Source organism: Lycium barbarum, chromosome 8 (genome assembly GCF_019175385.1).
Source record: "Lycium barbarum isolate Lr01 chromosome 8, ASM1917538v2, whole genome shotgun sequence".
NCBI classification, from domain to species: domain Eukaryota; kingdom Viridiplantae; phylum Streptophyta; class Magnoliopsida; order Solanales; family Solanaceae; genus Lycium; species Lycium barbarum.
The window spans coordinates 95,874,341-95,902,048 of NC_083344.1; the positions used below are offsets into that span (position 1 = coordinate 95,874,341).

The window sequence follows — 27,708 nt, forward strand, 5'->3', positions numbered from 1 at the left end:
TTGTTTCTTCGTTTGAAGTTCGCTATTATTTTTGCCCGAATTGTTGGTCCGTTTTAAGGACAAGCTGACTCGTAGTCATTAGTTCACTGTGCCCATAGGACTTACCTAATGCTTCGTGAATTCAGACGCCTCCGAATCACGATAGGCATTTTCTTAGGGCTGGTATTTTTTGGAAATATTTTAGGGTCGGTATTCTTTCGGGCACCCGAATCGCAGCCTTGGCTGAATTTTGACGTAACAGTCCCCGGTTATAAAGGTTAGAAAATTTTGGCTCGGATCGTTGTGACCTCGTTTCCTTAGTAGAATTTTTTAACGATTTTGGCTCGGTTCGCTATGACCTTGTCGCCTTTGTCGAATTTCGACCATAGTGCCCAGTATAGGGTGTGTGAATGAAGTAATGTCAAAATACGATGGTTAACATCGGGGTAAAGTCTTTTAACAGGAAGATAACCGAGATATTGCTATCCAAACTTTCGATAATTTTGCATTGCAAAGTGTTTGTATACATGAGAATTTTGTTTCCTTCTTCTTTTGCCGTAGCAAGTACTAAATGGGCACGATTCATTTTGATCGTTTGGTCCTTACACCGAAACCTATATCAGAAGGTCCGGCCTTGCTTTTGCCGTAGCAAACACTCGGTGGACACGATTCATTTTGATCGTTTGGTCCTTACATCGGAACCTAACATTTTTGGCCCGGTTTTGTTTGTTGAGGGCGGCCTCCGGAGTGGGTGTGATAGTCCCCTAGCTCTTAGCCAAGCTGCAAGATCGGGTGAGTGCTATTAAGTCCCCATTCATTGGGTGTGACCCCGAGAATCCGGACGTTTGTCCTTTATCTTTGTCAAGTAACACGTTGTACTTGTTGCCTCATTAAAAACCTTGTCGGAAAACCCATTTTGGGACAAAACCGTACTAAGGAAAAGAGTGCAACGCGTGTTTTCAGATTTAGATTCTTTTCTTTGCCTGGTACTCGGTTTCCTGCAAAAAAGAAGGGTCAAAAATAGAGAAACATGGGGTATTTTTACCTCAGCAGTAGTATCTTTTCAGATGAGCCACATTCCAGTTATTGCGCAGCCGTTGCCCATCCATGGACACCAGCTGGTATGATCCTTTACTCGTTACCTCGGTTATCTTGTAAGGTCCTTCCCACTTCGGACCCAGTTTTCCTTCGTTGGGATTCTTGGTGTTCAAGGTAACTTTTCGGAGCACCAAGTCCCCAACTTGGAAATGACGAAAATTGGCTCTCCGATTGTAGTACCTTTCCACCCTCTGTTTCTGGGATGCAATACGGACCAACGCGTTTTCGCGAAGCTCGTCCGTGAGGTCGAGTCTTACGGCCATGTCCTCCTCATTTGACTCTTTGGTCGTATATCAAAATCAGAGGGTCGGTTCACCAACTTCTACGGGGATAAAGGCTTCAGCCCCGTAGACCAACGAGAAAGGAGTCTCCCCCGTGCTCGATTTTGATGTGGTTCTGTAAGCCCACAATACCTCCGGTAATATTTCTCTCCAATGATGCTTTGATGCTTTAAGTCTTTTTATCAGATTTTGGATTATTGTCCTGTTCGTGGATTCCGCCTGTCCGTTCGCACATGGGTGATACGGAGTTGACACAATTTTCTTGATTTTCAACCCTTCGAGGAATTTGTTGACTTTCCCACCCATGAACTGGGGCCCGTTATCACAAGTTATCTCAGCGGGGATGCCGAAACGACAGATGATGTGATCCCATATGAAGTCAATTACTTCCTTCTCTCTGATTTTTTCAAAGGCCTGCGCTTCAACCCATTTGGAGAAATAATCAGTCATAAACAGAATAAAACGGGCTTTACCTGGTGCCCATGGTAATGGACCGACGATGTCCATTCCCCACTTCATGAAAGGCCAGGGCGACACCACCGAATGCAACAACTCCCCGGGTCGATGAATCATCGGAGCATGTCTCTGACACCCATCGCATATACGGACAACATTCTTCGAGTCTTCCTCCATCCGGTTCCAGTAATAACTGGCCCTGATAATCTTTCGAACCAGAGCATCGGCACCGGAGTGATTGTCGCAGGTTCCTTCGTACACCTCTCTCATCACATACTCCGTCTCCCCGGGACCCAAACACTTGGCCAGGGGTCCGAAGAAAGACCATCGATACAATTGGTCGTCTACCAAGCAAAAACGCGCAGCTTTGGTCCTTAATGACCGTGATTCTTTTGGGTCATTCGGGAGCTTCCCATCACGCAAGTAGTCGATGTATTTGTTGCACCAATCCCAAGTTAAACCCATTGTGTTTATTTTGGCATGTTCGTTCTCTATTGCCTTGTTTAACAAGTGCACCATTGTCCCGGGGTTGATTTCCTCCCCTTCGACCGAGGATCCCAAATTTGCTAATGCATCGGCTTCGCTGTTCTGCTCCCTCGGCATGTGCTGCATGGTCCATTCTTTAAATCGATGTAGTATCACTTGGGTTTTTTCAAGGTACTGCTGCATCCGCTCGTCCTTGACCTTGAAGACGCCGTTAACCTGGTTCACGACCAAGAGCGAGTCGCATTTTGCCTCGATTATTTCGGCCCCCATACTTCTGGCCAATTCCAAACCTGCAATCATAGCCTCATACTCGGCTTCATTTGTTAGTCAATTTAGCAGTTCTAATGGACTGTCGAACGGCGTCCCCGGCCGGGGTTCTAAAGATGATTCCAAGCCCGGAACCTTTGAGGTTCGAGGCCCCGTCCGTATGTAGAGACCAAATGCCCGAGGCCTTTCCCGAGGTCAGCAGAAGTTCTTTCTCGACCTCGGGGACCATAGCCGGGGTAAAATCTTCCCCGAAGTCGGCCAAGATCTGGGACTTGATGGTCGTTCGAGGTTTGTACTCGATATCATACCCGCTAATTTCTATAGCCCATTTAGTTAGTCTACCTGATAATTCTGGTTTATGTATGACGTTTTTTAAGGGGTAAGTACTTACTACACATATCGGATGGCATTAAAAGTAGGGCTTGAGCTTTCTGGAAGCGCTTACTAATGCCAATGCCAATTTTTCCAAGTGGGGATAACAGGTCTCCGCATCCCCCAAAGTTCTACTCACATAATAGATAGGGAATTGTGTACCTGATTCTTCTCGGACCAAAATGTCACTTACCGCTACTTTGGAGACAGCAAGGTAGAGAAAAAGCGGCTCGTCCGCCTTCGGTGTGTGCAGCAGTGGGGGGCTAGACAAGTACCTCTTCAATTCTTGTAAAGTTTTTTGGCACTCCGGTGTCCAAGCGAAGTCGTTCTTCTTCCTTAGTAAGGAGAAGAAATGATGACTCTTGTCAGAGCACCTTGATATGAAGCAACTCAACGCCGCTATCCTTCTGGTGAGCCTCTGTACTCCTTTGATGTTATTCACTACTTCGATATCCTCGATGGCCTTGATTTTGTCCGGGTTGATTTCAATACCCCGGTTTGACACCTTTGTCCGGGTTGATTTCAATACCCCGGTTTGACACCATGAAACCCAAAAATTTACCGGACCGGACGCTGAAGGCGCATTTTTCCGGGTTAAGCTTCGTGTTATACTTGCGGAGCACATCGAAGGTTTCCTGTAAATGCTTTAAATGATCCTCTGTTTCCAGGGACTTAACAACCATATCGTCAATATAAACTTCTATTATTTTTCCTATTTGTTCTTCGAACATCCCAATAACTAGGTATTACATTATTTTAGGCCAAAAGGCATTACATTATAACAGTAAATCCCATACCGGGTAATGAAGGACGTTTTCTCTTGATCCTCCGGGTGCATCCGAATTTGGTTATACCCGGAGTAAGCGTCGAAAAACCTTAACATCTCATGCCCGGCCGTCGCATCGATCATTCTATCGATGTGAGGCAATGGAAATGAATCCTTCGGGCATGCTTTGTTTAAATCCTTGTAATCAACACACATTCGAAATTTATTACCTTTCTTGGGCACCACTACCACGTTAGCAAGCCAATCCGGGTACTTTACCTCCTGGATAGAACCTATTTTTAAAAGCTTTGTTACCTCGTCTTTTACAAAGGCGTGTTTTGCTTCCGCCATGGGCCTTCTCTTCTGCTTTACCGGGGAAAACTTCCCGTCCAATCTGAGCTTGTGAGTTGCTACTTCCGGTGATATACCTGTCATATCTATATGGGACCATGCGAAGCAATCTGCGTTAGCTCGAAGAAATTCAATTAGCTTGTTCCTGAGCTCCAGGGTGAGCCCCGTGCTCAGGTATACCTTTCTGTCCGGTAGGTACTCGAACAGGATGATCTGCTCCAGCTCCTCTACAGTTTACTTGGTTGCATCCGAGTCATCAGGCATGACAAACGATCTGGGTACCTCAAAATCATCCTCTTCATGCCCCGGATCCGACTCGGTGTGATTTGATTGCTATTTGGTGTCCTCTCCTCCGGTTACATCTTCTTCCTTCTGAACCGATTCTTTGGGCCGGTGTGTTGCTTCCTCAACTGCGAACATCTCTCTTGCAGCGGGCTGTTCACCTCGGATGGTTTTTATCCCTTCCGGGGTGGGGAATTTCAGCAGCTGATGCAGTGTTGAGGGCACGACCCTTATGCTACGTATCCAGGGTCTGCCCAGTAATGCGTTATACTTCATGTCCCATTCGATCACATAGAACACCGTTTGCTGAATGGTGTCATCGACGTTCACAGGCAATGAGATCTCCCACTTTGTGGTTTCGCTCGCCATGTTGAACCCGCTAAGTACCCGGGCTACCGGTACGATCTGATCGAGCAGCCCTAGCTGTTCGACCATTCTCCATCGGATGATGTTGGCCGAGCTACCTGGGTCAATCAAAATACGTTTAACCTTAGTTTTAAAGATAAGTACAAAGATTACCAATGCATCATTGTGCGGTTGAATGATGCCCTCCGCGTCCTCGTTGCTGAAAGAGATAGAGCCCTCGGGTAAATAGTCCAGGCTGCGCTTCTCGCGAACAACAGAGACCTTGGCCCGTTTCATTACCGGCCCTCGAGGGGCATCGGTGCCCCCAACTATTATGTTGATTGTATGCTGGGGTTCTTCTGGCTTGGTCCTTCGATGAGCCTCCCTTTCCTTGTAGTGACTTTTGGCTCATTCACTCAGCAGCTCTCGAAGATGACCATTCTTCAGTAACCGGGCTACCTCCTCTCTCAACTGGCGACAATCCTCTGTTCTGTGACCATGGTATTCACACACCATGCTCGGGTCCCGTTGGCCCGGATCCGACCTTAGAGGTCTTGGCCATCTTACATCCGGAACACGACCAATGGCCGAAATTAGGCCTGAGGTATTGACGTTGAAGTTGTACTCCGATATCTTTGGTAAGTCCTTGTTGCCAGTAGAGCTTCCGGCATCGCTCCTGAATGAGAGACCCCGGCTGTTTGATGGGCGCTCGACCCGTTTACTACCCCGACCGGAGAAACGGCTTGGGCTCACTCTTGATTTTTCCGACCTAAAACTTTGCTTCTACGAATGGGAGTATGGCCGATACCTTTCCTTCGACGATTCAGCCCTCGTTTCGTAGCCCTTCCTTGGTCTCTCAAAACTTTTATTCACATTTATTGGCCCCGGGGGGAGCTCGAATTGATCGTCCTCCACCCGAATCTTCGACTCTTATCGGTTATGGACGTCAGCCCATGTCACAGCCTCGTACTCCAGCAAGCTTTCTTTTAATTTGAACGAAATTGTTGAACTCTGAACATTGAGCCCCTTTGTGAAAGCTTGTGCAGTCCATTCTTCCGGAACCGGGGGGAGTTCCATCCGCTCCCTTTGGAATCGGTTGACGAATTCTCGTAGTAACTCGTCGTCTCTTTGGGTTATACGAAAAATGTCGGCCTTACGGGCCTGCACCTTTTTGGCACCGGCGTGAACTTTGATGAAGGCATCGGCGAGCATTTCGAAGGAGGTGATCGAATGCTCGGGTAGATGGTCGTACCATGTCAATGCTCCTTTTGACAAAGTTTCCCCAAACTTTTTCAGCAATACCGATTCAATTTCGTCCTCCTCCATATCATTGCCCTTTATGGCGCATGTGCATGAGGTCACGTGCGAGTCCGTTGTGCCGTCATATTTCTGGACATCCGGCATTTTAAACCTCTTCGGGATTAATTTCAGGGCCGCACTCGAAGGAAAAGGCCTTTGGATGTACCTCTTCGAATCCGGCCCTTTTAGTAAAGGCGGATCCCCCGGGATTTGATCCACCCGAGAGTTGTATGTTTCGACCCTCTTCTCGGTCGAGTCTACCCGTTTTGCCAAAGTCTCAAGCATTTTAGAACCTCGGTGGAGGATCCAGCTCCGGATCCATTGCTCTCAATAACGCGTGCCTCCTCCCTTCTTGGTTCAGCAACACCGCTCGTTTTTTTTTGGGTCGTTGTATCCCCTCCGTTTTGCAACCGGGCTATTGCGATTCCCTGTTCGGCAATTGCCGCTCTCTGCTCCTGCAACATTTCAAAAATTAAACGTAAGTCAATATTATCATTAGGTGTACCCGGCTCTTTCCGGCCCTGTGCCCGGGACAAAGTAACGGAATTGTGGGTATTTAGAGGATCAGTGGCCGGTAAGGTGGCATTCTCCTAGTCCACGGTGTTTTGACGGTTGAGGCCCTCCCTCAAATTAACGGGGTTTGGTGGTCCTCGCGGACCGCTTCCTTCGTTTTCGGCCACGATTTCGTTGTTGTTGACGTGACCAGATTGCCCACTGTCAGCCATTTAGTCTGTTTCTTCAAACACGAACAGAAGGTGTTTTTTATTTAGATGGGTGAGGTAGAGATCAAGATAAAAGACCACTATTATCCTAGCCCCACGGTGGGCGCCAAACTGTTTACCCCGAATTTGAATAATCAATTAAATTTGTTGGTGAGGTATAGGATATGTGGTTATATCTTGAGTTTATTCGATGGAGAAAAGAAATATATGAATATAGTATGAAGGAGCAGCCAACAATCGATGGTTCACTATATACTTGTATGTTTTCTAATAGATGAGTGTTATTTAATTGAAGCAATGTAAGAGATGAACACCACAAATGTTGACCGAAAATCAGATATTGAGAGGGAGATTTTTGTATATATATTGCTATTACAAAGTGTTCTTCATATGAAAAAGCCAACCCCCTAAAAGGAGGACAATGCCCCCTATTTATAGTGTTGCCCCATAGGCTTCATACAACATAAAAAATAATAGAATAAAGAAAAAGTTATGAGTTGGATTAGGTTGGATTAGGTAGACCGTACGGTCTGACACCCGTACGATTGGCAATTGAACACAGCAGGACGCCATCGACGCATGGCAACCGCGCAACGGATCCCCCGGACCACCGGCCACGACCAAACGGACATACAGCCTCGAACAACCGGTCATGGAAGAACCGGACCAAATGACGCCCTTCCTTTGCTCCGGTCCAAGCGTTTCCCCGGTTCAAAATGGGAGCCTTCATGCACGTTCTTGTCCCTTTCTTCCCTCGGCCTTCGGTCTCACTGGTTTAACATATACCCGGTTTTTACCGTATACACACATGTAAACATGACTCCTCTTAACCTTGTGGGATCACACACACTTCAAATTGATTAACTCACATTTCATGCCTTTGTTAAGCATAATTTTGTCTCAAAATTATTTACGGGCCAATAACCATATAACTAGTCACATAATGAGGCGAACTTTGACTTGTCAAGATAATTTGTGCACGCAGCGAGGTGCGAGAGAAACAAGCTGGTCATTGAGATAGATATGAGATACATAGCCCATGATAAGATAAAGAGCAAATTAAATGATGAAGATGACGAAAGGGTATGGGAAGATGACGAAAGGGTATGGCTTGTTGGTTGTCATTTAATACCCCACGTCCCTATTGTTTAATTGGGCTTCTATTAGATCACCAACTACTGATATTTCAACATCTTAGAAAGCTAGCACTGGTCAGATTTCAGAATCACTTTGTCCACTTCTGCAATCTCTCTCTTGATAAACATTCAACCATAGCAGATAAATTTACACTAATATGCCTTATATATTGCACATATTATAGAGAGAAAATAAGGCCCTTACTTGTGTGTCCACATTATGAACCAGCAAGAGAATCAAGACTTGGCTTCTTCCTTGCCTGCTCTTCCACGGTTAGATCGCCTTGATCGCCTAGTAAGTCATTTAGCAGAACCTCGTAGTTCATTGTCGAATTCTATATACTTATATATGTGTAAAAAAGGTATATATAAAGCTAAATAAATCGTAGAATCCACCCTCTCAACTGATCAGCACTCACATGGTCACAATTTTTGTTTCGCCACTGCCCCTAAAGGAAAGCAGTGGCGGAGCTAAAGGTAATGCAGAGAGTTCAATTGAATCCCCTCTGTTGGAAATTATACCGTGCAACAAGTAGGATAAAAACAATGTTTTTTGTGTATATATTAACCATTGAATCCCTTAACATATGTGTACATATACGTATATAGCACAATGTTTTTTGTGTATATATTAACCATTGAATCCCTTAACATATGTGTACATATACGTATATAGCACTTTTGCATTTCAAGGTCCAGCTCATCATCAGGGCATGTTTCAGTTACAGTAGGCCAAGCCCAGGACCAAAAATCAAAACTCCGGGATAGGAAAGGCCCTGATCATCTTGTAGTTGAGGTAATTATAAAGACCACGTTTCATGATGTCTCGTGGAATAATATATGTACGCTTGTTATGCATGTGTATAAAATAACTTCTTTTTGGATTTTATATACAAAAAGTCACTTCCTGAAGATTGTTAATACTATAGTAATCACTAATTACTCCCTATATTTCATTTTGTGTCTTAATTTGACTAGACACATAGTTAAGTAAGGAAGACTTTAAATGTCGTGGTCTTCAACTAAAGATGTGTAATGCACCAAACTGCACTTGAATCTTGTGGTCTTAAACATATTTTGTGGGATGTTGGAGTTAAAAGAGTTACTAGACATAGAAAATGACATCCAGTTTGAAGCAAAACTGGGAAAAAAAAAATTGAAAAACACATATTGAAACAGAGAGAGTACTACTACTAACTAGTGAGTTCACAGTTGAAAAGTCATCTCCTTAAGGAGTACCAACAGGGAGGAGTATTTATTGTCTTATAGAATATATCAGATTTAATTTATCCTGTTTAATAGGACTTCCGCGAGAGATAAACTAAAAAGATTGCGTATACAAGTTAGTTTTCTAACTTTATCATATTATTAGAAGGATTTACATTATATATACATTAACAATGTACACAATTTTTATACTGTCATTGTACTTTTACTGATTATTGCGATAATTTTCACTCTATTTCCAAGTTAACATTTCAAACTTACTAATATGATATGATAATGAATTACCTATTTGCAGGAAAAGGGCTTGACTAATGAAATACCTTTGACAAAAAAGACAGAACAAAGTACTATTACTAATAAGAGTAGGATTGAGAGAAGGATATCCCTCAGAAAATTGCTTGGGTGGCTCCGACTGGGATGTTAAACTATGATATGTGAATGTTTGGAACCATTGTTATATATGCCTTAATGAAGCAGTTGGTTTAACAGATTCGCTCTTTTTCGCTTTTATCTTAACTAAAGTACTCCCGGAAAAGTACAGGAGTGTGTCAGTTTACTCGCAAAGTTTAAGTGTATAACTGCAAATTTGGTGCAAGTTCAGGAGTGAATTATGTATCAAACAACATATTAATATAAGATGTTATAAATTTGGGGGTGCCGTGCTGCCGGTGAGGAATGATATTTTATCTAGTCTGATGTTATAAAGTCAAAGGATACGTTCAATCATAGATCAAAAATAAAATAATATGTATACCAATTTAGGAATAAATTAAACTCAATGCTTTTCATACATTTTCTTTATGCATATGAAATTTCAATCTCGAAACACAGATGCACATGCAAACTATGTCTGGAATGTTATCCCAAAAGTTAAAACCGATATTTTTATCCTATACCAATACATCAAGATCATCAGAAATAGGTCCTGGAATTTTGTATTCTGAAAGTGATTTAGAGTAACAATTGCTACACATTTGATTACTACACTTTGACTAATCATCTTTTCTGCTCACCCTCTTGTAGCCAATGCAGCTAGTTGATGAATTAAACTTTTGATCCTTCTTCACAATCCTTTTTACAATTGTTTTTGTCCTTGGTTTCCTAGGAATTAGAAGGAAATCCTAGATGTTCAATAATGGCTTCGTCTTTTTTTGCCAACTCCTGACGTATTTTTCCTCGAGGGTTTTTACACATCATCATGAATAAATTATGCAGAGTATTAAAACTTCTCTCTAGTCAAAAACAAATGTTCGATTAATATGATTATTGAGCAAGTGGTCTTGAAACCTTTTTTTATAAACATGAAATCCTAATACTACATGAAAAAGGTTTGATGTTTTAGTATTTTAGAAGCCGAAATCCTTTTGACTTAAGAATAGAAAAGGTGGGAGAATTTCCTTTTTGGATATGACAATCCTTATAAGATTAGGAAAGAGAGTATTACAACAAATAAATAAATCTATAAATTTGAAAGAGTAAATTTGAACTATTTTAACCTTTTGGATTAGCAGACCCATTCACATTTGGATTAGGAAAAAGAATCCAAACTCCTTATGTCCAACCGTGAGAGAATTTTAAGAAAGGTATGTACATCTGTTGCAATAAAGGAGCAAATAGTGAGTAACAATATGTACACAAGTTGTTCTCCATTCATCTGGAAGATCAAAATGCAGTTCCCACTATATTTGCTGGTGTTTGTTATCTCGGATGCCTAATTCTCCAACCTAACCTGAGGGTTCTAGCTTGAGCTACACTTCTAAACTGTTATCCATACGATCCTCGACAATACTATGAAGTGAAAAAGTTAAAGTGCTTTATATTGTAGGGAAAAGGGTTAAATTTACCCTTTACTCTGCGAAAAGGTTAGGTTTTACCCTCCGCTATACTCTCTGTACAAAACTACCCCCACTGTTACCTAAATGGCTCAAATATCGCCTCCTCCATTTAGACTGTCAAAGGTGGACATCCAATCCCATGTGGCACAGACATTTTCTTGGAGTGGCATGCCACCTCAGCGCCCCAACCCATTCAAATGCGAAATGCGTGCTACAGACAAGAGAGTGGAGGTTTGCAGTTATCTCTTCCAAGCTTAATCTTTCATGCCTAACTTAATACTCTGAACCTTAACGGTCAGCTGAAGCTTCTGCTGCTCAATATCTTCCAAGATTGTCAATAAGTTAGCCCGGTATAATTCACATTTTTGCCTTGCACGTTCCAGCTTACTTGTAAGTTTCTGTATCATTTTGTCCTTTTCATCCTACAAGGAAATCAACAAATGAATAAGAATAGATTGCACAAGTGGGATAATATGGTGATCCAATTTTCCCATATTTCCTTGAGAAAAAAAGAATGGGCATTAGAGTTGGTGAACATCTTATCAGATTCATCGTAAATGCAGACAAGATTATTCAAGTAAAAGAACCTAGATAGAAAAGGAAGAACAATCTGCAGCTAGAGAACACTATGACAAACAACATCAACAAATTTAAATGAGCAAGCCTCTCCTTTTTATTCCCCCTTTAGTCAGAGATCAAGCTGTTCTCTTCACAGAATTCATCTAAGCAGTAAACAAGATGCATAATTTTATTTGACTTGAGAACTGATCTGAGCAATCATTGTAAGATGGAAGGCGTCCAACAGAAGTAAACCAAAGCAATCGTCAAGAAAAGAGCTACAAAATATAGGCGAAAACACATATGTTGGCATAGCATATTTGAAATAAAAGAAAGATTAAAGACGACTTACCACACCCGTTGAAAGATCTGCACTCAATTGACGAGCCTCAAGCGGATTATTTACATGCCTTTCCTGAGTGGCAGACTCTCTCCTCTACAAGGTCCACTAAAACTAGAAACTCCCACATCAGTTTTCTTAGCATTAGCAACTTTATTTGCAGCTCCTCGCAAGGCATCGATAGCCACCTTGTAAAGTTCCTCATCTTTCGCACCTTCATCTACATATTTGAGGGCTTCTCGCTGAAGATTGTTATATCTGACAGTAAAAGATTCTTGACAACTATTTGATACTAAATTACAGGTCTGTTCTTCCAACATGACACCACTTTTAGCATTCCTAGTCCAACGCTTTAAAACATAGCATGGAGGAAGAGTGAGAATATTGGTGACTCTAAAGACTGTTAGTATATGCCGACAAATGAGACCAGAGAACTCAAACATCTGGCAGCTACATGATGCTTTAATCTCTCTGACATTGTAGTGAACTAAGTAAGACTTATGACTCTCCCCAAATTTAGCCACTCGAAATACAGTTGTTGACTCCTTATCATCATCACCTGTAGTTGCCAAGAATGTGAGTGTTTCAACAAGCTCCGTTTGAAACTTCATGAACAGTTTCCTTGTATATATCTCGGCAGCTTGCTTCTCCATGGGTGATGGGGTCTTTAGAACGGGGGCAATATGGATGGTGTCATAATCTGCTTTAACTTCTTTCTCGTAGTGACTCTCTACAGCCTTTTCATACAACTTAATGAATTGTTGAAGAGTAGTTGATGCATTCACATACCCATCAAAATATGAATTCATACTATCACTACTCTGTGTTATACACAGTTCTGCAAAGAATGTATCCCTCAAATAGACGGGAACCCATTGCTTGCGATCTGCATAAATAGCTTGAAGCCACTCATTTTCCCCAAGATCATATTTATCAATCAGAGTAAACCAACAAGCTTCAAACTCTTCAATGGACTCCATCAAGCTTACGCATTTATGAAACTCTGCTTCGAAATTAATATGCTCAGAGAGCACATGGGACAACTTCTCTTGGCATTCCTTGAAAATATGCGATTTGCAAAACCTGTGATGTGTTTCGGGGAAAACCTGACTAACAGCCAACCGAATCACCCGATCATGGTCAGTCGTGATTGAGACTGGCGGCTTTCCACACATTGCCGTCAGCCAAGCTCTAAATAGCCAACTAAAAGACGCTTCAGATTCATTTATTAAAAGAGCACAACCAAATAACACTGGTTGTCCATGATGATTTATCCCTGTGAATGGGGCAAACGGTAACCTATACCTGTTTGATCTGTAAGTGGTGTCAAAAGTGACAGTATCACCGAAATAAGCAAAATTACTCCGACCCTTAGGATCAGCCCAAAATATATTACTCATACAATGATCTTCATCTCCTTGCACAGCATAGAAAAACGACGGATTTTCCAAATGCTTTTGTTTCAAATAATCAAGAAGAGTCTGCGGATCACCCCCAAGTGTTCTCTGTTTACTACTCCTCATGTAATTCCTATAATCACGCTCCGTAAACCCAACATTACTAATTCCGCCATACTCCTTAATCAAGGCAGACATTATCCTACTCGGACCAATTCCAGCTCCTTGTAATGTATCAATCAACGACTTAGCTGGTCCAGATACATGTCTGTGCGAACGCAAACAATGCACCTTATCAGGTTCAACAAGCTCATGGTTATGTTCTTTGACAAATCCCGATACAACCCATCTCCCCGAATCTTGAATCTTAACCACTAACATCGCTTTACACCCGACCCTAGTCTCAGCTCGGGGTCTCTTAACCCTAGCACCACCACTGCCATCACGCCCAACTGCCCTCTCCTTCTCAACACGAAACCCCTCTTTTGCACAAACGAATGATCTCTGAATAATAGCCCCATCTCGCCTAGATCTCCTAGACATACTAACACGCGTACTAAACCCTATTCTACGTGAGTATGAATTATAGAAGGCTTTCGCAGATTCCTCCGACTCAAACTCCATTCCTTCATAAGGTTCAAGATTCATAATATCCCCATCAGAAATTCTACCATTACTAACAAAACCATCAAAAGGGTCAATTAGTAATTGTTTATCTTCCCCTTCTTCAACAGGGTGTTCCATGTCAATTGTGTCATCTCCTACTCCTAAACCTATCATATCGAATTCTCTCACATCATTCCCAATTCCCAAGGGTTCAAACTCCATTTCCAACAACTATTTAATAATATGCTACTCCCTCCTTTATAATTTGTTTTATCTGGTTTTGACTCAGCATGGAGTTTAAGAAATATAAAAGACTTTTGAATCTTATGGTCTTGAGCTAAAGATATGTAGAATGTACTAAAATGTCCTTTAATCTTATGGTCTTAAACATGCCGCGTGGAAAGAGAGTCGCCAAAAAAGGAACAAGAGATTCTTTTTGAACGGATTAAAAGAGAGAGTAAGAAAAAAAAAATTGAACAGAAGGAGTAGTATGCTAATAAAAACAGATTCAAATACAAATGGGTATCGAGAAACTTGATAGAATCAATAAAGCAATAGTAGCTTGAACTGACCATTAATCAATGACGCTACATTTTCTTGCATGTACAATTTGTACTATATTCAAACTCGTCTCCTTTAAATGAAGGGAATCATAGAATTGGGTTAGGGTTAGCAGTTGCGATAATTCTTTGGGGAAGGAGCAAGTGGACAACATTTGAGGCTGGCTCCAAATTTCCGAACAAGGATGCTTCTTTTACACTTTGAACCCTCATTTTCATGTATGTGTGTATAAATTTACTCAATACAATTTTGTTGCCAAGTGGTCCTTTGTTTTTAAAGGGGCAAGCTACACATTCATCCGACCGGTCAAAATAATTACATCTACTAGTTAATTAAATATTATATTATTAGGCTTAAAAAATCGTGCCCCTCAAATTGCTCGTCTTTAATTTTGTCCTTCATCTAAAAAAGTTGCCAAAAATGCCCCGAGATTCTGGGATTCGAATCTAGAATCCCAGGGGTATTTTCGGACACTTAAAGTGTCGAAGGATAAAAATTAAATACCAGCAATTTGAGGGACAAAAATTAAAGACCACCCCGAATAAGGGCATTTGTGCGAATGAAACCCCTTAAACTTGTCAGAAAATTCTATTTAAACACTCAAACTACGTTCTGTTTTAATTGAGCACCTAAACACATGGTAAAATGTTCTTACTAGACATTTTTTGTTCAATTTTTTTTGAATATTTTGCGCGTATTTTCAAGCGATTAGATAGTTAAGTTAACCATATAATATGTGTTACCTCCTTTAATTATATATATTAACCTCCATTGAAATATTTTTTTAATGTTTTTTTTATTATATTACATAGGGGATAGGAGAAGGAAAATGGGGGAGGGGATTACTGTTGACATCCAATTTTGTCCCTCATTCATTTCAATTTATTTCTTCGGGCTTCTAAATTCATTGACGAGCTAAACATTTTATTTTCACTATTATTTTACTGCTTCACTACTCTACTATCAACATTACTAGTATTACTTTATCACAAATTTTAAATGGTTCGCCATCGTTTCATTTTTCGGGTTCGGACTCGTTAAATTTAATTACAAGACAACACTTTGTTAAATCCTTATTTTTCTACATATTTCACATAGTATATTTTATACTGGTTATTAAGTTAAAAGCCCAAATAAATTAATTGAAGGAAGAAAGGGCCACATTTTCGGACCAACAAACGGATCAGCCCATATATTAAACAGCCCAAATCAGCTCACCACTACAAACGGACCAGCCCATTACACATTTTAAATCCGACCCGGCCCACGGTTTCTTTTTCATCCCTAAACCTAACCCCTTCAGTCGCCTCCCTCATTCCCTTCTCCTTCCTCTTCAGCTCTCCTTCTCTCCTCCTTCGTCTCTCCTATGCCTCACGCTCCCTCCACTCACTGCTGTCCCCCACGCCTCTGCCGCCTCCACTCTTCTCTGTCCCCCCACTCCTCTCTCTCTCTTACGCTCCTCCCTCTCCTTTCTTAAACCTTATAAATTGTTGTGCTTGAGTCATTGGGAGAGAAAAAAAAAGATCCGAAAAATCCCATGGTTTCTTGACGTCGATTAGAAATCCTAAACATTTCATTTTGTTTGCTCTTTTATTATTTCGAAGTCGAGTGTATAAAACTCGAGAATTGAACACTGATCGGACACGGATTGAAATACTTTAATTTTGACTCGAGTTTCGAATCTGTCAATACGAGAGTAGATTCGAGGCTTCGACGCCCCCATTCCACTGCACCTACAAAAGGTCAGTATGTTTTTATTTCGAACCTAAAGTTTCTGATATGTTCGTGTGTGTTGTTGTTTCAGTCGGTTTAATTTTAGTTTAGCGGCTTAGCGGTATTATGCATGTTCATGTTTAGTGAGTCTAGTTTCGATTTCGTAATTAATAATGTTTATATGTCTGTGCCTTAATTCGGTTTAGTCTCAGTTTGGTAATTAACAGCATCTGTATGTTTACGTCTTACTTTAGTTTAGTTTTCAGGTTTACTTAATTATATGGTACTTTGGTTTAGAATATATGTCATTTGATAATTATGCCTCTTCGATCCGACCTAGATTAGCTTTAGCTTAGTTTCCTAATATAAGTTGGTCCAGTTGATCTGTGTGTATGCAAGTGTTGTTGGTTATATATACAAAATGTTGTCCACGTTAAAGGAGTAGTTGACTGATTTTGAGCATGTTTTGGACTGCTGTATGATATGATTGATATACCTAGATGGTTTGAAAGTATAATCATACTTGTTTAGACTACATCTGCGCATATAAACCCATGTGATAGATCTGTTAACCCATGCTTATGTGTGTATAGAACCTAGTTGATCTTTTCCTTGTGTGCTAAGTGTCCAGCACTGTGATCTTGATTGCCACTCAAAATGCTATTTGATTTCTTTCCCTGACACCCTGATTACAATCTGAAAGGAAGGCATTAACATTAAAAGAATCAGGATCTACCCTCTTGGGATATTCAAGGAGAACTTAAGATTCTGGGAAGGGAATATGTTTTGTTGAAGTGCAATATGCCCTTGTCTATCTCTAATGATATTAGAAAGGCCTGTACTGTTAATCTAAAATTTGATTATGCCCTCTTTGTTTACCTTGCTGCATTCTTCTGTCACCAGACACTTGTATGTGCCCTGTTGAACATAAACCCAGTAGTCATATTTGATTACTCACACTGCCTGAATGTTGCTTCCCTTTGATACTCAGTGTTCTGTATGTTTACCTCCTGTTTCCTTCATGTTACTGTGTGGTTTTCCTTTTACATCTGCTTGTTGTCCCTCGCCTGTGTTCCCTTTCTTTCATCATCTGTCTACAAACTTTGGTTTCCCTGTGGATTAGTTGGGCCAAATTTAGCTTATTAAGGTCCTGTACGATTTAAATATATGTCTACGATCGTCTAAGTGTGATTCTTATGTTTGCAGTGTCTGACCATGTTATTCAAGGCTTATGACAAGCTTGCTTGCATTATATACCCATTAGCATTATTTGTGTATCGAATTTGGAGGATTTGAACCTATCATTGCATATGATCTTTGTCCCATCTTCATCAGTGTTAAATATGCATACATCTTGTTCCATTAACCAGTTTCTTGGTTTCTAAACTTATAAATAATCTTGTGGAAAATGCTATGCAAATATGCTGCATGTGTCTTACCTAGAATAATGTTACACCCCGTACTTCGAAGAAACACTGTTAAATTTGAATGTAAGAATGTCGAGTTACGACTAGGTAAAACAACTTTGGAGTATGAGGAATGAGGCATTATTAAGTATATTGTTTAAATAATGGATGATTATGATCTTGTAAGTCGTAATCGGGAAAGAGTATTTTAAAACACAAGAATATGGTCATTATCATGTATAATAAGTGATAAATATCATGTATGGAGGGTTTCGGAATATTTCGAGATCGAGCAAGTTGAAGAAAATAAGTTCGACGAAAATTTGAGAAATGCTGGACAGATTTTTAGTCAACTTTGGAGGGGTATATCTCTATGCATATTTGGAGTTTTAAGGCGTTTCAAAAGCCTAAAATGAAGTTCGTCAAGTCTAGTTTATGATTCAACAAACCACTCATCGATATGACGTCGGAGTAGAGAATTATAGACGCTACAAACTGAACTGTCGCGCAGAAACAGCACTGCTACAGTACGCTACAGCACTGCTACAGTACTGTAGCTACAGTGACGCCGTTTCAGCCCTTATAAAAAGGGGCAAACCCCCATTTTTATCATCTAAAAACTTCTCAAATTTTCCAGAAAATTCAGCAACAAAAAGGGGCCTAAATCTCACATAAAAGTGAGGATTGTGAGTGAAATTTCAAGCTACGAAGTACTAATCGAAGTCCGGGCAACGGATAATCACGAATATAATTTTGTTTGGAGTTAGAGGAGCATGGGAACAATAAGATGTTGAAGAATTTGCTACTTTCATAAAAACAAGGTAAGAATCAATTCTTTTTTCTTATGTTATGAAGGTTTGTTTGTGTTGTAGTATGTAGAAATGAGTAGAATTTATGGAAATATGGAAGTTTGCAAAGTGGGTATGTATATATATTATATATGTAGCCATGGGTGTATATATGTTGTATACATATATGAGTTGAATTTTAAGTTGTATACTAGTTGTGGTTATTGTGGAATTTGTATTGGAAATGGAAGTTGAATGAAAATTGGATGAAATTGGAAAGAAGCCATGTTGGTCGTGTGGTAGATTGTTGTTGGAGATGAATTAGTAAGTAGAAAATGTGTTGGAATGGTTTTGTTGCATATATAAGAATTTTGGATTGAATATGGAAGTTGATGGAATTGTTGAATATTGAATATATAGCTTGGAATACTTTTGGTTTATGTTTGAATGGTCTTATATTAGTATGTGAATATGAAAATATTGATATCGGGTTGTAAGTGCAAAGTTGGATTTGGAATTGTCGCATTATTTGGAAAATAAGACTATTTACGCTAGAATGCGTTCCTAGTCGATTATTGATGTTGTATATATTGTTGTTGGTATGGTTGTTGTTGTTTTAGCCGAGTTTTAACCTCGGGGATGATATATATATAGGGGAGATGCTGCTCAAATTTTTATAGACAAGAATTGGTTAAGGTTGAAATTTTAAGTGTTATGAATAGTAAATTGGTAAATGTGACCATTTGTAGGTTTTGGACGAAACGGGATTTGAGTTTTGGCAAGCGTAAAGGGCAAGAAAGGTATGTAAAGTTATCCCGATTCTTCTCTTGGCATGTCCTAGATGTACTAGGCTTGGATTTACGCCTCGGGGAATATTCTGTCCATCGGAATCCGCGTTTGAAATCGTCGCTTTTTCATTCAATAGAATTGAATTCCTTAAGTATGCTTTGATGAAAAATTATGAAAATTTTTCCCAAATTGCTTAGGAAGTTATGGAATGTCCTAGAACCTTTGTAGGTGACCCCATAAGCTTAAAAATACGTAATTTGAGCCCACCGCTTCATTGGTTCCGAGGTGGGCCCACTATTTCCAATTTTACCCTTTATGTGTCTATGACTTGTCTTCGAGCGTTTTCGTTAGAGATACTCTAACTACTCCTTTATCTACTAAATAAAAACTATTTTAAATATTTCATTAAGTCTTATAAATTGTTTTGAATCTTGAAAACGATCTCGGATAAATTATGCCTCCGTAACCCGTTATGACATCTAAATTTACTTACTATGTTTCCGTCCGATTTCATTGATTTGATTTGACATTCGATATGCCTCATTGAGTCTCTGGAAATATATATATGGTATTTTTAGTGCATTTAGTTTCTCACTACTCCGTTCGTGGATGCCTCAATGTTTCCCCCACTGAGCCCGGGCCAGGATATGTTGTCAAGCGTGATCCTTTGCATTGTTCGCTGTGCCTCGATGTGAGGGGGCAGGTATACGCGTACATGGGTTTGTGGAGTATGCTGTGCCATGTACGCTTGTTCTGATATGATCTGATATGGCCATCTGATATGATATGCTATGTTACGGGGTTATTCCCCTTTTCTGATCCTTATGTGTTGTGGCACCAGTGTCGGGGGGTGACCACGTTTTGTCTGCCGAGTCCCTTGGCAGGGGCCGGATATGATATGGCATATGTTTCTGTACATACTCTTCATGTTTTGAAAATATGCATTTGATACTCTGGAAATCTCACTCACATTTCTGTACGTTCTGTTCCGGTTATGATTTTGTTCCGTAATGGGACCAGGTATGACATACGTTTCCTGTAAGTACTATTTATGATTTATGATCAGCATTTTGCTAATCTGGATATTCCGTTTATTTTTCTGTACCTCCTGTTCCGATTATGACTTTGTTTACTACGTTCCATGCTTTACATACTCAGTACATATTTCGTACTGACCCCCTTTCTTCGGGGGCTGCGTTTTCATGCCGCGCAGGTACAGACTACAGATTTGCTGACCCACCTGCCTAGGACACCTATTCTGCTATTCTGGAGCGCTCTTTTGTCCAGAGCCTATACTCTGGTACAGTCTGCTGCTGTTGGATATATGTACGCTATTCAGGGGTACGACGGGGCCCTGTCCTGTCTTATGTTTCTGTTATGTTCTGTAGAGGTCCGTAGACATACATGTGGGTTCTGTATATGTTTTGGGTTGCTATGATTTGTGATAGCCTTATCGGTTTCCATGTGTTATATATGTTCCTCTATGACACTAGTAATGTCGACTGACTTTTATATTTATATAATCTGCTAGTCTGCTGGTTTGGATTATTGGGTACATTTGGGTGTCCAGCACGGACACTAGTCACGGCCTACGGGGTTGGGTCGTGACAAATAAAATCAAGAATCCTAGCATACCATGTTTGATCCCTTTCCCCTGTACCTGTACATGTTTGTTCCTTTGATCTTTGAGGATAGTTGCCCTTTTTATCGACACCTTAACTGAATATGATCAGTGTAAGGACTAGCCTAATGGATCCTAAGACGTGTTTACCCTTTGTGAAGATTTAATTGGAACTTTGGTCCATATTAGTTCAATCTGTTTGCCTTACTGTCTAAACATTATATAGAACCACTATGTCCCTCTACAATTGGTATTTGCTTTCTGGCATCCTGTAAGTGCTTCCACAAATGTCTACAATTACTCTAAGTGTTTGCTTTTTCTTGTTATATGCTTAATCAGCCTCATAATACTCTACTTGATCCATGTTGCTGTTTGTTGACTATGTCCACTGAACATTAAGTGCTTTCCTTAAAATTGGTTAAGGCAGTTTGGGCACAGGACTGAATGTGTATACATGTGCTTTCCTTAATCTTTTCTTTATGAATGTGTATACATGCGATATACTCGAATATATACAGTATATACATAATCTGCTGATTTATTTTGAACTTATATTTTACATGTTTAATCTCATTCGCTGATTATATGCTAATCCTTTTCTTTTTGTTCTTATGCATGAACATCGCATACGAGTCCGAGGGGACTCGCCTTCTTCCGCATTCGGTATTGGACTAAAAGCCCAATATAACTTCTCTCGAGTCAGCCCACCTGCGAAAAAAAAGAAGAAGAAATTGGGCCAAAGCCCAACAGCAACACGCATCAGCAGTTCTAAAATGGGCTGAGCCCATTAATTATATTTGTTCCCCTTTTTATTTTATTTTGTGTGCCTAACTTGTATTATGCAGCTAACATTTTACTTTATTTTGGTTTTCTTAGCTAGAATGAACCTTAGTAGGATTAATGGGTTAATGTTAGTATAATGGGTGGTTAGTCTAAAAGAGAAACTAATAATTAATTCCATAAATCTCATTTTCTTCTTTTTATGTTAAGTTATTTATAATACTCATAATATTTATCTTTCTTAGAATTATTGGTTTTCAAAACACCATGACTACATATTTTGAGTCAAAAGAATTAAGATTCACTCTTACTATCTTAGAAATTTAAAATATCACAAATTTTACACTAACGTTAGTTTATTTTGAGGAATAAGAAAAGTGAACCAGTTTTCATAAACAACCGTTCACTTTAGCTTCCTCCCAACATTTGAAACACACATTTGTTAACAACCTTTACACAATTTGTATTGAACTAATATTCTTTCCGTAAACTTTTCAACGTTTTATTAGAATTAATTTCACAAACAACTGTTTTCATTTATTAGTCAACGTAACTCCTTTTCTCCAAGTATTTATAAAACATTGCACCATCTTGCGTTTTCCTTCAGTTTATTTACAACTAAACTCTCTTTATGTAAGTCATTATTTTCTACAAGCCCTATTTTAATAACATTCTTACATGTCTATCTATAACTTTAGCAATACTTACAAAATTATTTTCTTTTCTATAATATTACACTTACACTTAGCCTAATTAAATTTTAGTCCGGTAGGATTAACCATTATTAATGGAATTTAGAGGATGCCTAATACCTTCCCTCTAGGTTAGTTGAACCCGTACCCAGAATCTTTTAATCACATAATTAGGAGATTGAAATATCTGCTACCAGCCAGATATTTTGGCACCAATCTCGCCCATCATGTCCTTTGCACCGCGTATAAATTTAATTATTATCCATTTTAAGGGTAAGCAGTTATCTTTTTTATTAATCAAAAATAAAGCGAAAGCAAAGAAAGCAGAAAAATTGTCACCATCGATATGCTCATTGCCTCTTTGGCAAATGTTATAAATCTAAACACTCTTAACATCAAAATCGAAGCAATCAGTACAAAATTTACAAGAACCCCTTCATTATACCCCTTAAATTACATTATTTTTTTTCTTTCGACGCCTATTTTATTCTTGTTTGAGCCTTGATATTTTGGGGTTGGGGTTTCTTGAGTATGAATTATAATACGCTATTATAATATTAGATGACATGATATATTTAATTTGTACATAAGCTCAAGATAAAATCCACATGTAGTAAGTCGTCCATAGAGTAAGAGCAATAGATGCCAGTGCATAATTCCATAGCATAATCACTGAGCATTCACTTTCACCAACTTCAAACAACTGTGTGATTGTACCTGCTCATTTGCCAACCAAAAAGAAGGAAAAAAATGAGAAAAAAATTGCTTCTGAAATGAGAAATAAATAACACAGATTGTATTTGTATCCTCCCCTAAAGAAAAAGTTATAATTTCTATATAGTATAAACTTTGCAGTATAAAAGAATTCTTATATTATTTTAGATAACCTAGAAGATATTTTCTTTCTTTCAGTTTATGTGGCACATTTTTCATTTTAGTCCGTTTGAAAGAGAATGACACACTTCTAAATTTGGAAATAATTAACTTTACACTTTCCATTTTACCCTTAATGAGAAACTATTATGACCACACAAATGTTACAACACGTTTAGTTAAAACCACAAGTTTCAAAGATTTTATAGCCGCACAAATATTATGACATATTCTAGACTACAAATTTTAAAAAAATCATTGGTCTCTTAAATTTTGTATCGATTCAAATTTTGACACATAAAATTGAAATGGAGTGAGTAAGTACCTATAGTCATGGCAGAGGGAAGTGCATATTGCAAGAGAAGTACAAACTGATATAAGGAATCTGATCCAACCAACCCTAAATGTTGTGCTGCTTTGACAACACAAATTCCAGATAGTGGCAACGCCACATAACGTATTACTTGAATTCCTATCACAACCCACATACCTACTGCTGATTTTTTCAGTCCTGCACTTATAATACATAGCAAAACTAATTTAATTTATGGTATATAAATATTCATATGCACTGACAGTGAAAAAATTCTTTACTGTCAGTGTTATAAGTTAATTCCACACAAGAAACATACTTTCCCAATAAAAAAGTGGAGAAAAGAAGTGAGCAACATTTTATCAAGCTATAGCCAACAACAGATACAAGTGGAAATTGAATATCTTTTTAATATATCTTATACTGTCAGGAATTACCTTTAAGAAGATTTGCTCCAACTATTAATGTCATGGCTGGTATTGCAGCTTCTCTGCAGCACAATACACATAGCTTCAGTTAATTCAATTGTGTCATATATACAAAACATTTACATGAAGTTTTTTAGGGCTTCATACCCAAGCATAGATGCAGAGCTATCAATCACATGCAATGGAGCCTCATTTCCAATCATTATCTTTTTTAGCAAGGACGATACACCAATCAAGATCCCAACCATCTGTAGAAATTAGATTTGCCATTTGCAGTTTAAATTGTCAATTAATGAGTATTATATTAGATTAGATTCTGACTGTAGAAAGTACATGAATGAGATCTTCGTACCGTAGCAATTGTTGATGGTGCAAACAACATTTTGAAATTGATCCTCTGCGTCCATATTTTGATATGGTTTTTGATCTTTTTCACAACATGTCCCTATACAACATTCAAAGCAATGTTTAAAACAACTAGTAAAACATAGTTAAAGGAATAGAAAAGCTATTCCATTTTCACACCATGTAGAGTTCTAATCCATTATACTGATCTTAGAAACAGAGTGATCATAAGGACAATCAGTTTTTCCAAAAAGAAAGGTCATCTGCTTAATTATAAGTATTTAACTTACACAGATAGGTAAATAATTTTTACAGAATTAAAGTGTTCTTACACGTTGTAGCAAGTAATCTGCTTTATTCTTATACTAATCTAACTTTTAAGAATAGTTACTTGTAGTTATATGTTATGGGTGACCTGATAGTGTAAAACTGCCAGTGTAAAAGTTAAACTCTATGTTACAAGGATAAGCAAAAAAGAACGACCTGATAGTGTAAAACTGCCGGTGTATAAAAGTTAAACTCTATATTACAATGATAAACAAAAAAGAACGAAAAGAACCTGATCATCTGCGGTTTCATATCCAATGAGAGGTACTGCAAGTTGAGCTTCATGGTCTATATCAGATTGTAGGCTATCCTTTGGAGGTAAAGGTTTTGTACAGCTTTCGGACAATACTTTTGGAACTTCTCCAGAATTCTCTATGTCGACGGTTGTTGTATTATGTTGTGTTTCAGATGCTCGAATGATGTTATAGATATATGTCCATATATACACTGCTCCTATCTGCATAATGTGAAATCCAAAGAACAAGGTATAAGAGATCAACTAACATTCAAAGGTCTTTAGGCGGGATTTTCACTCAAAGGATTCAAAAAATAACAAAAATAAACACACAAAAAAGACATAAGGGGTTACAACATCGAATATATATACATAAAATAAGATTTAGTCATATATACGCAGATGGCACAGGAGGTTCGGATGGAGCCTCTTCCACCCCTAGCTCTGCTCATGCTGACAATTTATTACTTTACGCAATCAATATATTTTAACTTGTTGTAAAAGGTTAATTAATTGGCTTAATTTTTAGGTTACTAATTTCATTAATTGTTGCTTACCCTTAATTATATTTAGAATGACCTAATTTTAAAATATTTTTACGCTGTTGGTAGAAGTTACGTCCCAAAAAAGAGGTGGGGTGGTGGTTGTCCAAGAAAAAGACTTAGAATGAGACAATTGTTGTAAAATATACCGCCATAGATAGTGACGCATATGCCTTTCCATTTGTGAAGCATGTAACTGTATCTCCAAATGGACTATTCTTCTCCTCACAAACTGCAGGAATTATGATGAGAAGCAAGTTCCCCAAATTCCCTAGAAGAAGAAAAAAAAACACCTTCAATGTGAGAATGTGAATATCAGAGTACCTGCAACACTTGAACAATCTGTAGTACTAGTATATACCCCTATTTGTTTAATTACCTGCAGCACAGCAACTAATAACAAGGCCATGGAGTTCTATGGGAGTTCTTGTGATTTTCACAAGTATCCATCCAAGTGCTGAACCAATGATAAATGTGAGAAGGATGTTTACAGGCATGAACCATCTACACATAAAACAAAATATTTTAACAACTAACTTTTGTTGAATAAAAACTTCAATTCAAGAGCCACAAAAATTACATATTACATAAAGAATATGAACCTACAATGAGACAATGTTGCTCGATGTTACTGTCTCAGCCAAGCTGCTAGCCACCAGCGCAGGAGTAAAAATATAAAACACAAGCTGCTCCAAGCAAAAAAAAAAAAAAAAAAGTTAATGGAAAGTTCCTTATCAAGTTATGGAAACTTTGAAACTCTGCATATATATTTAATGGCGTTGTTCTGGTCGAGCATTCTCTCTTCTTTGTCCAACTTATGACTTTTTACCAACCCACGAAGGATTTTAAGGCTGGACCAGTAGATAGCAAGAATGAGTATGCCTAGTTTCTGGCGGTGACCACATTCCAATTTAATTTTCAAGAAATAAAAGAATATATATGAGAAAACTTACATTGTTCAAATGGTGCCTAGCAGTAGAGCCAAGGAGATTGACACGTTTGAGAGCAAGGAATAAGCCAACACCAGTAATTATAAGTGTTTTAAGAACAGGCACTAATGCTACAACGAACAAGTCCACAAATCCCATCCTCAAGATGAGCACTTTCTAGGAGTTTTGCCTAATATGTTTTCTTCCAGTAAGGGGTACTTGGTCAGAAATTCATACTTATAGTATTTCTAAATTTTGAAACTGCTCTAATTGAAGAGAATTGAATCAGGAATCGACAATCCATCATAATTTAGCCACTAGTTTACAATCGTACAAATGGACAAGGCAATACATAAATATAGATAGTGACATATATAGTAAGGTACCGACAGAAGTTTAATCAGTGTTTTCACTATTTGAAGTTTTTATAATATAAGATATATGGCATAGATTGATTGATATAGAAAATGGCCAGGTCCCAGCTGTACAATTTGAAGATGACAACTACTATAATAGGAAGTTTATAGTAAATTTTTCTGTCATACGATAAAAACCCTCCATTATATTCATACAGAGACACAAGACAGATATACATAATGCTACTATAAGTGATGATGTTTCATCTGCAAATATATCATGCTCTAAAACTGAACAAGGTAGCTTCCTCTCATGAGAATCCAAAGTTTAAATTTGTTTATGAACTAGCACTGCACTGTCAGAAGTAGGCCATAATTTAGTATGAGCATGCACGATCATATTAACTACTGTAGAAGGTAATTAATTATGGAGTTTTAAGTTATATACAGAGTAAGAAAATTTTACGTTGTCGGGTCATTTTTATTTGTTATAGTAGACTAGCAGGTAATCTATCTTATTTTAAAAATAAAAATTTCACACCTTAATTAAGGAGGATTACTTGTAGAGTTGTACGTAGATATCATTTAAGTGATTTAATTGTGCAAATAATTCTTTAAACTAACAGTGTATAACTTAATTTCTAAATTATAAGTATAAGAATTAATTGATTGTTATCTAGTAAAACGTTCGTAACTTTTTTGTTATCTCACAGACTGTATTTCAAAAATCTTTGCACGATCATGATGTGAATTTTAAAAGTTTTAAGTCTTATTGTTCCAATATTCTTTTTCTACTTTGGTTATGCTTATTGATATTGGGCTAAAAGTCTATAATTATAGTACATTATAGTCACATATATATTTTGTGCATAATTATGTGATTTATGTTGTTATTGAAGTGTTTTTAGCTTATCAAGTATTTTATACGTGTGGAAAGCTCTTAGGATGAGAGGACGGAAAAGAACTAATTTGGTGCCAGTTCAGGGAAGAAAACAAAGATCGAAAAATGGCCGAGCTTATCCCTCATCCTCGCCTCACGAGACTGCTGGATGAGCCAAGGGACTTGGCGCCTTGCAAAACAGTGAAGTGAAGGGGTCTCGAGAGTCGAGACCATCGGGAGAAGTCTGGAGGTTTTGGGGAGGGGGAACTCGTGTGCCTTCCTCGCATCGCGCGAGCACAAGCGAGCCCGACAGTTCTTTCCTAGCCG

General features: G+C 38.7%; 3 protein-coding genes across 3 annotated transcripts; 1 reads left to right on the forward strand and 2 right to left on the reverse strand.

The window, feature by feature from the left end:
- Positions 1-7,846: 7,846 nt before the first annotated feature.
- LOC132605154 (uncharacterized) lies at positions 7,847-9,716 on the forward strand. Its single transcript, XM_060318392.1, has 3 exons — positions 7,847-8,135; positions 8,517-8,636; positions 9,363-9,716. Exons 1-3 carry the CDS (start codon positions 8,061-8,063, stop codon positions 9,489-9,491), a joined length of 324 nt encoding a protein of 107 aa, XP_060174375.1. The 5' UTR covers positions 7,847-8,060; the 3' UTR covers positions 9,492-9,716.
- A 923-nt stretch (positions 9,717-10,639) lies between these two features.
- On the reverse strand, positions 10,640-14,620 carry LOC132607980 (protein FAR1-RELATED SEQUENCE 5-like). The gene is made up of 3 exons (XM_060322062.1): positions 11,867-14,620; positions 11,660-11,738; positions 10,640-11,324 (listed from the first exon to the last, which is right to left on the reverse strand). Exons 1-3 carry the CDS (start codon positions 14,023-14,025, stop codon positions 11,157-11,159), a joined length of 2,406 nt encoding a protein of 801 aa, XP_060178045.1. The 5' UTR covers positions 14,026-14,620; the 3' UTR covers positions 10,640-11,156.
- A 7,880-nt stretch (positions 14,621-22,500) lies between these two features.
- LOC132606355 (protein PIN-LIKES 3-like) lies at positions 22,501-26,534 on the reverse strand. Its single transcript, XM_060319807.1, has 10 exons — positions 26,170-26,534; positions 25,823-25,902; positions 25,596-25,720; positions 25,366-25,487; positions 24,672-24,896; positions 24,120-24,212; positions 23,915-24,015; positions 23,777-23,829; positions 23,352-23,537; positions 22,501-22,870 (listed from the first exon to the last, which is right to left on the reverse strand). Exons 1-10 carry the CDS (start codon positions 26,302-26,304, stop codon positions 22,746-22,748), a joined length of 1,245 nt encoding a protein of 414 aa, XP_060175790.1. The 5' UTR covers positions 26,305-26,534; the 3' UTR covers positions 22,501-22,745.
- Between the last annotated feature and the right edge of the window lie 1,174 nt (positions 26,535-27,708).

Excerpts from the sequence above, each read along its gene's own strand:
- LOC132606355 (XM_060319807.1), bottom strand. The coding sequence starts at position 26,304 with ATGGGATTTGTGGACTTGTTCGTTGTAGCATTAGTGCCTGTTCTTAAA. Across the intron at positions 25,903-26,169 it reads CTAGGCACCATTTGAACAAT|CTTGTGTTTTATATTTTTAC; the intron begins GTAAGTTTTCTC and ends TGCTTGGAGCAG. Across the intron at positions 23,538-23,776 it reads TGGAGCAAATCTTCTTAAAG|GACTGAAAAAATCAGCAGTA; the intron begins GTAATTCCTGAC and ends TTATAAGTGCAG.
- LOC132605154 (XM_060318392.1), top strand. The coding sequence starts at position 8,061 with ATGAACCAGCAAGAGAATCAAGACTTGGCTTCTTCCTTGCCTGCTCTT. Across the intron at positions 8,136-8,516 it reads TAGATCGCCTTGATCGCCTA|CACTTTTGCATTTCAAGGTC; the intron begins GTAAGTCATTTA and ends ATACGTATATAG. Across the intron at positions 8,637-9,362 it reads CTGATCATCTTGTAGTTGAG|GAAAAGGGCTTGACTAATGA; the intron begins GTAATTATAAAG and ends ACCTATTTGCAG.
- LOC132607980 (XM_060322062.1), bottom strand. The coding sequence starts at position 14,025 with ATGGAGTTTGAACCCTTGGGAATTGGGAATGATGTGAGAGAATTCGAT. Across the intron at positions 11,739-11,866 it reads CTGCCACTCAGGAAAGGCAT|CTCTTTTCTTGACGATTGCT; the intron begins GTAAATAATCCG and ends TATATTTTGTAG. Across the intron at positions 11,325-11,659 it reads TTGCTCAGATCAGTTCTCAA|GATGAAAAGGACAAAATGAT; the intron begins GTCAAATAAAAT and ends ATTTCCTTGTAG.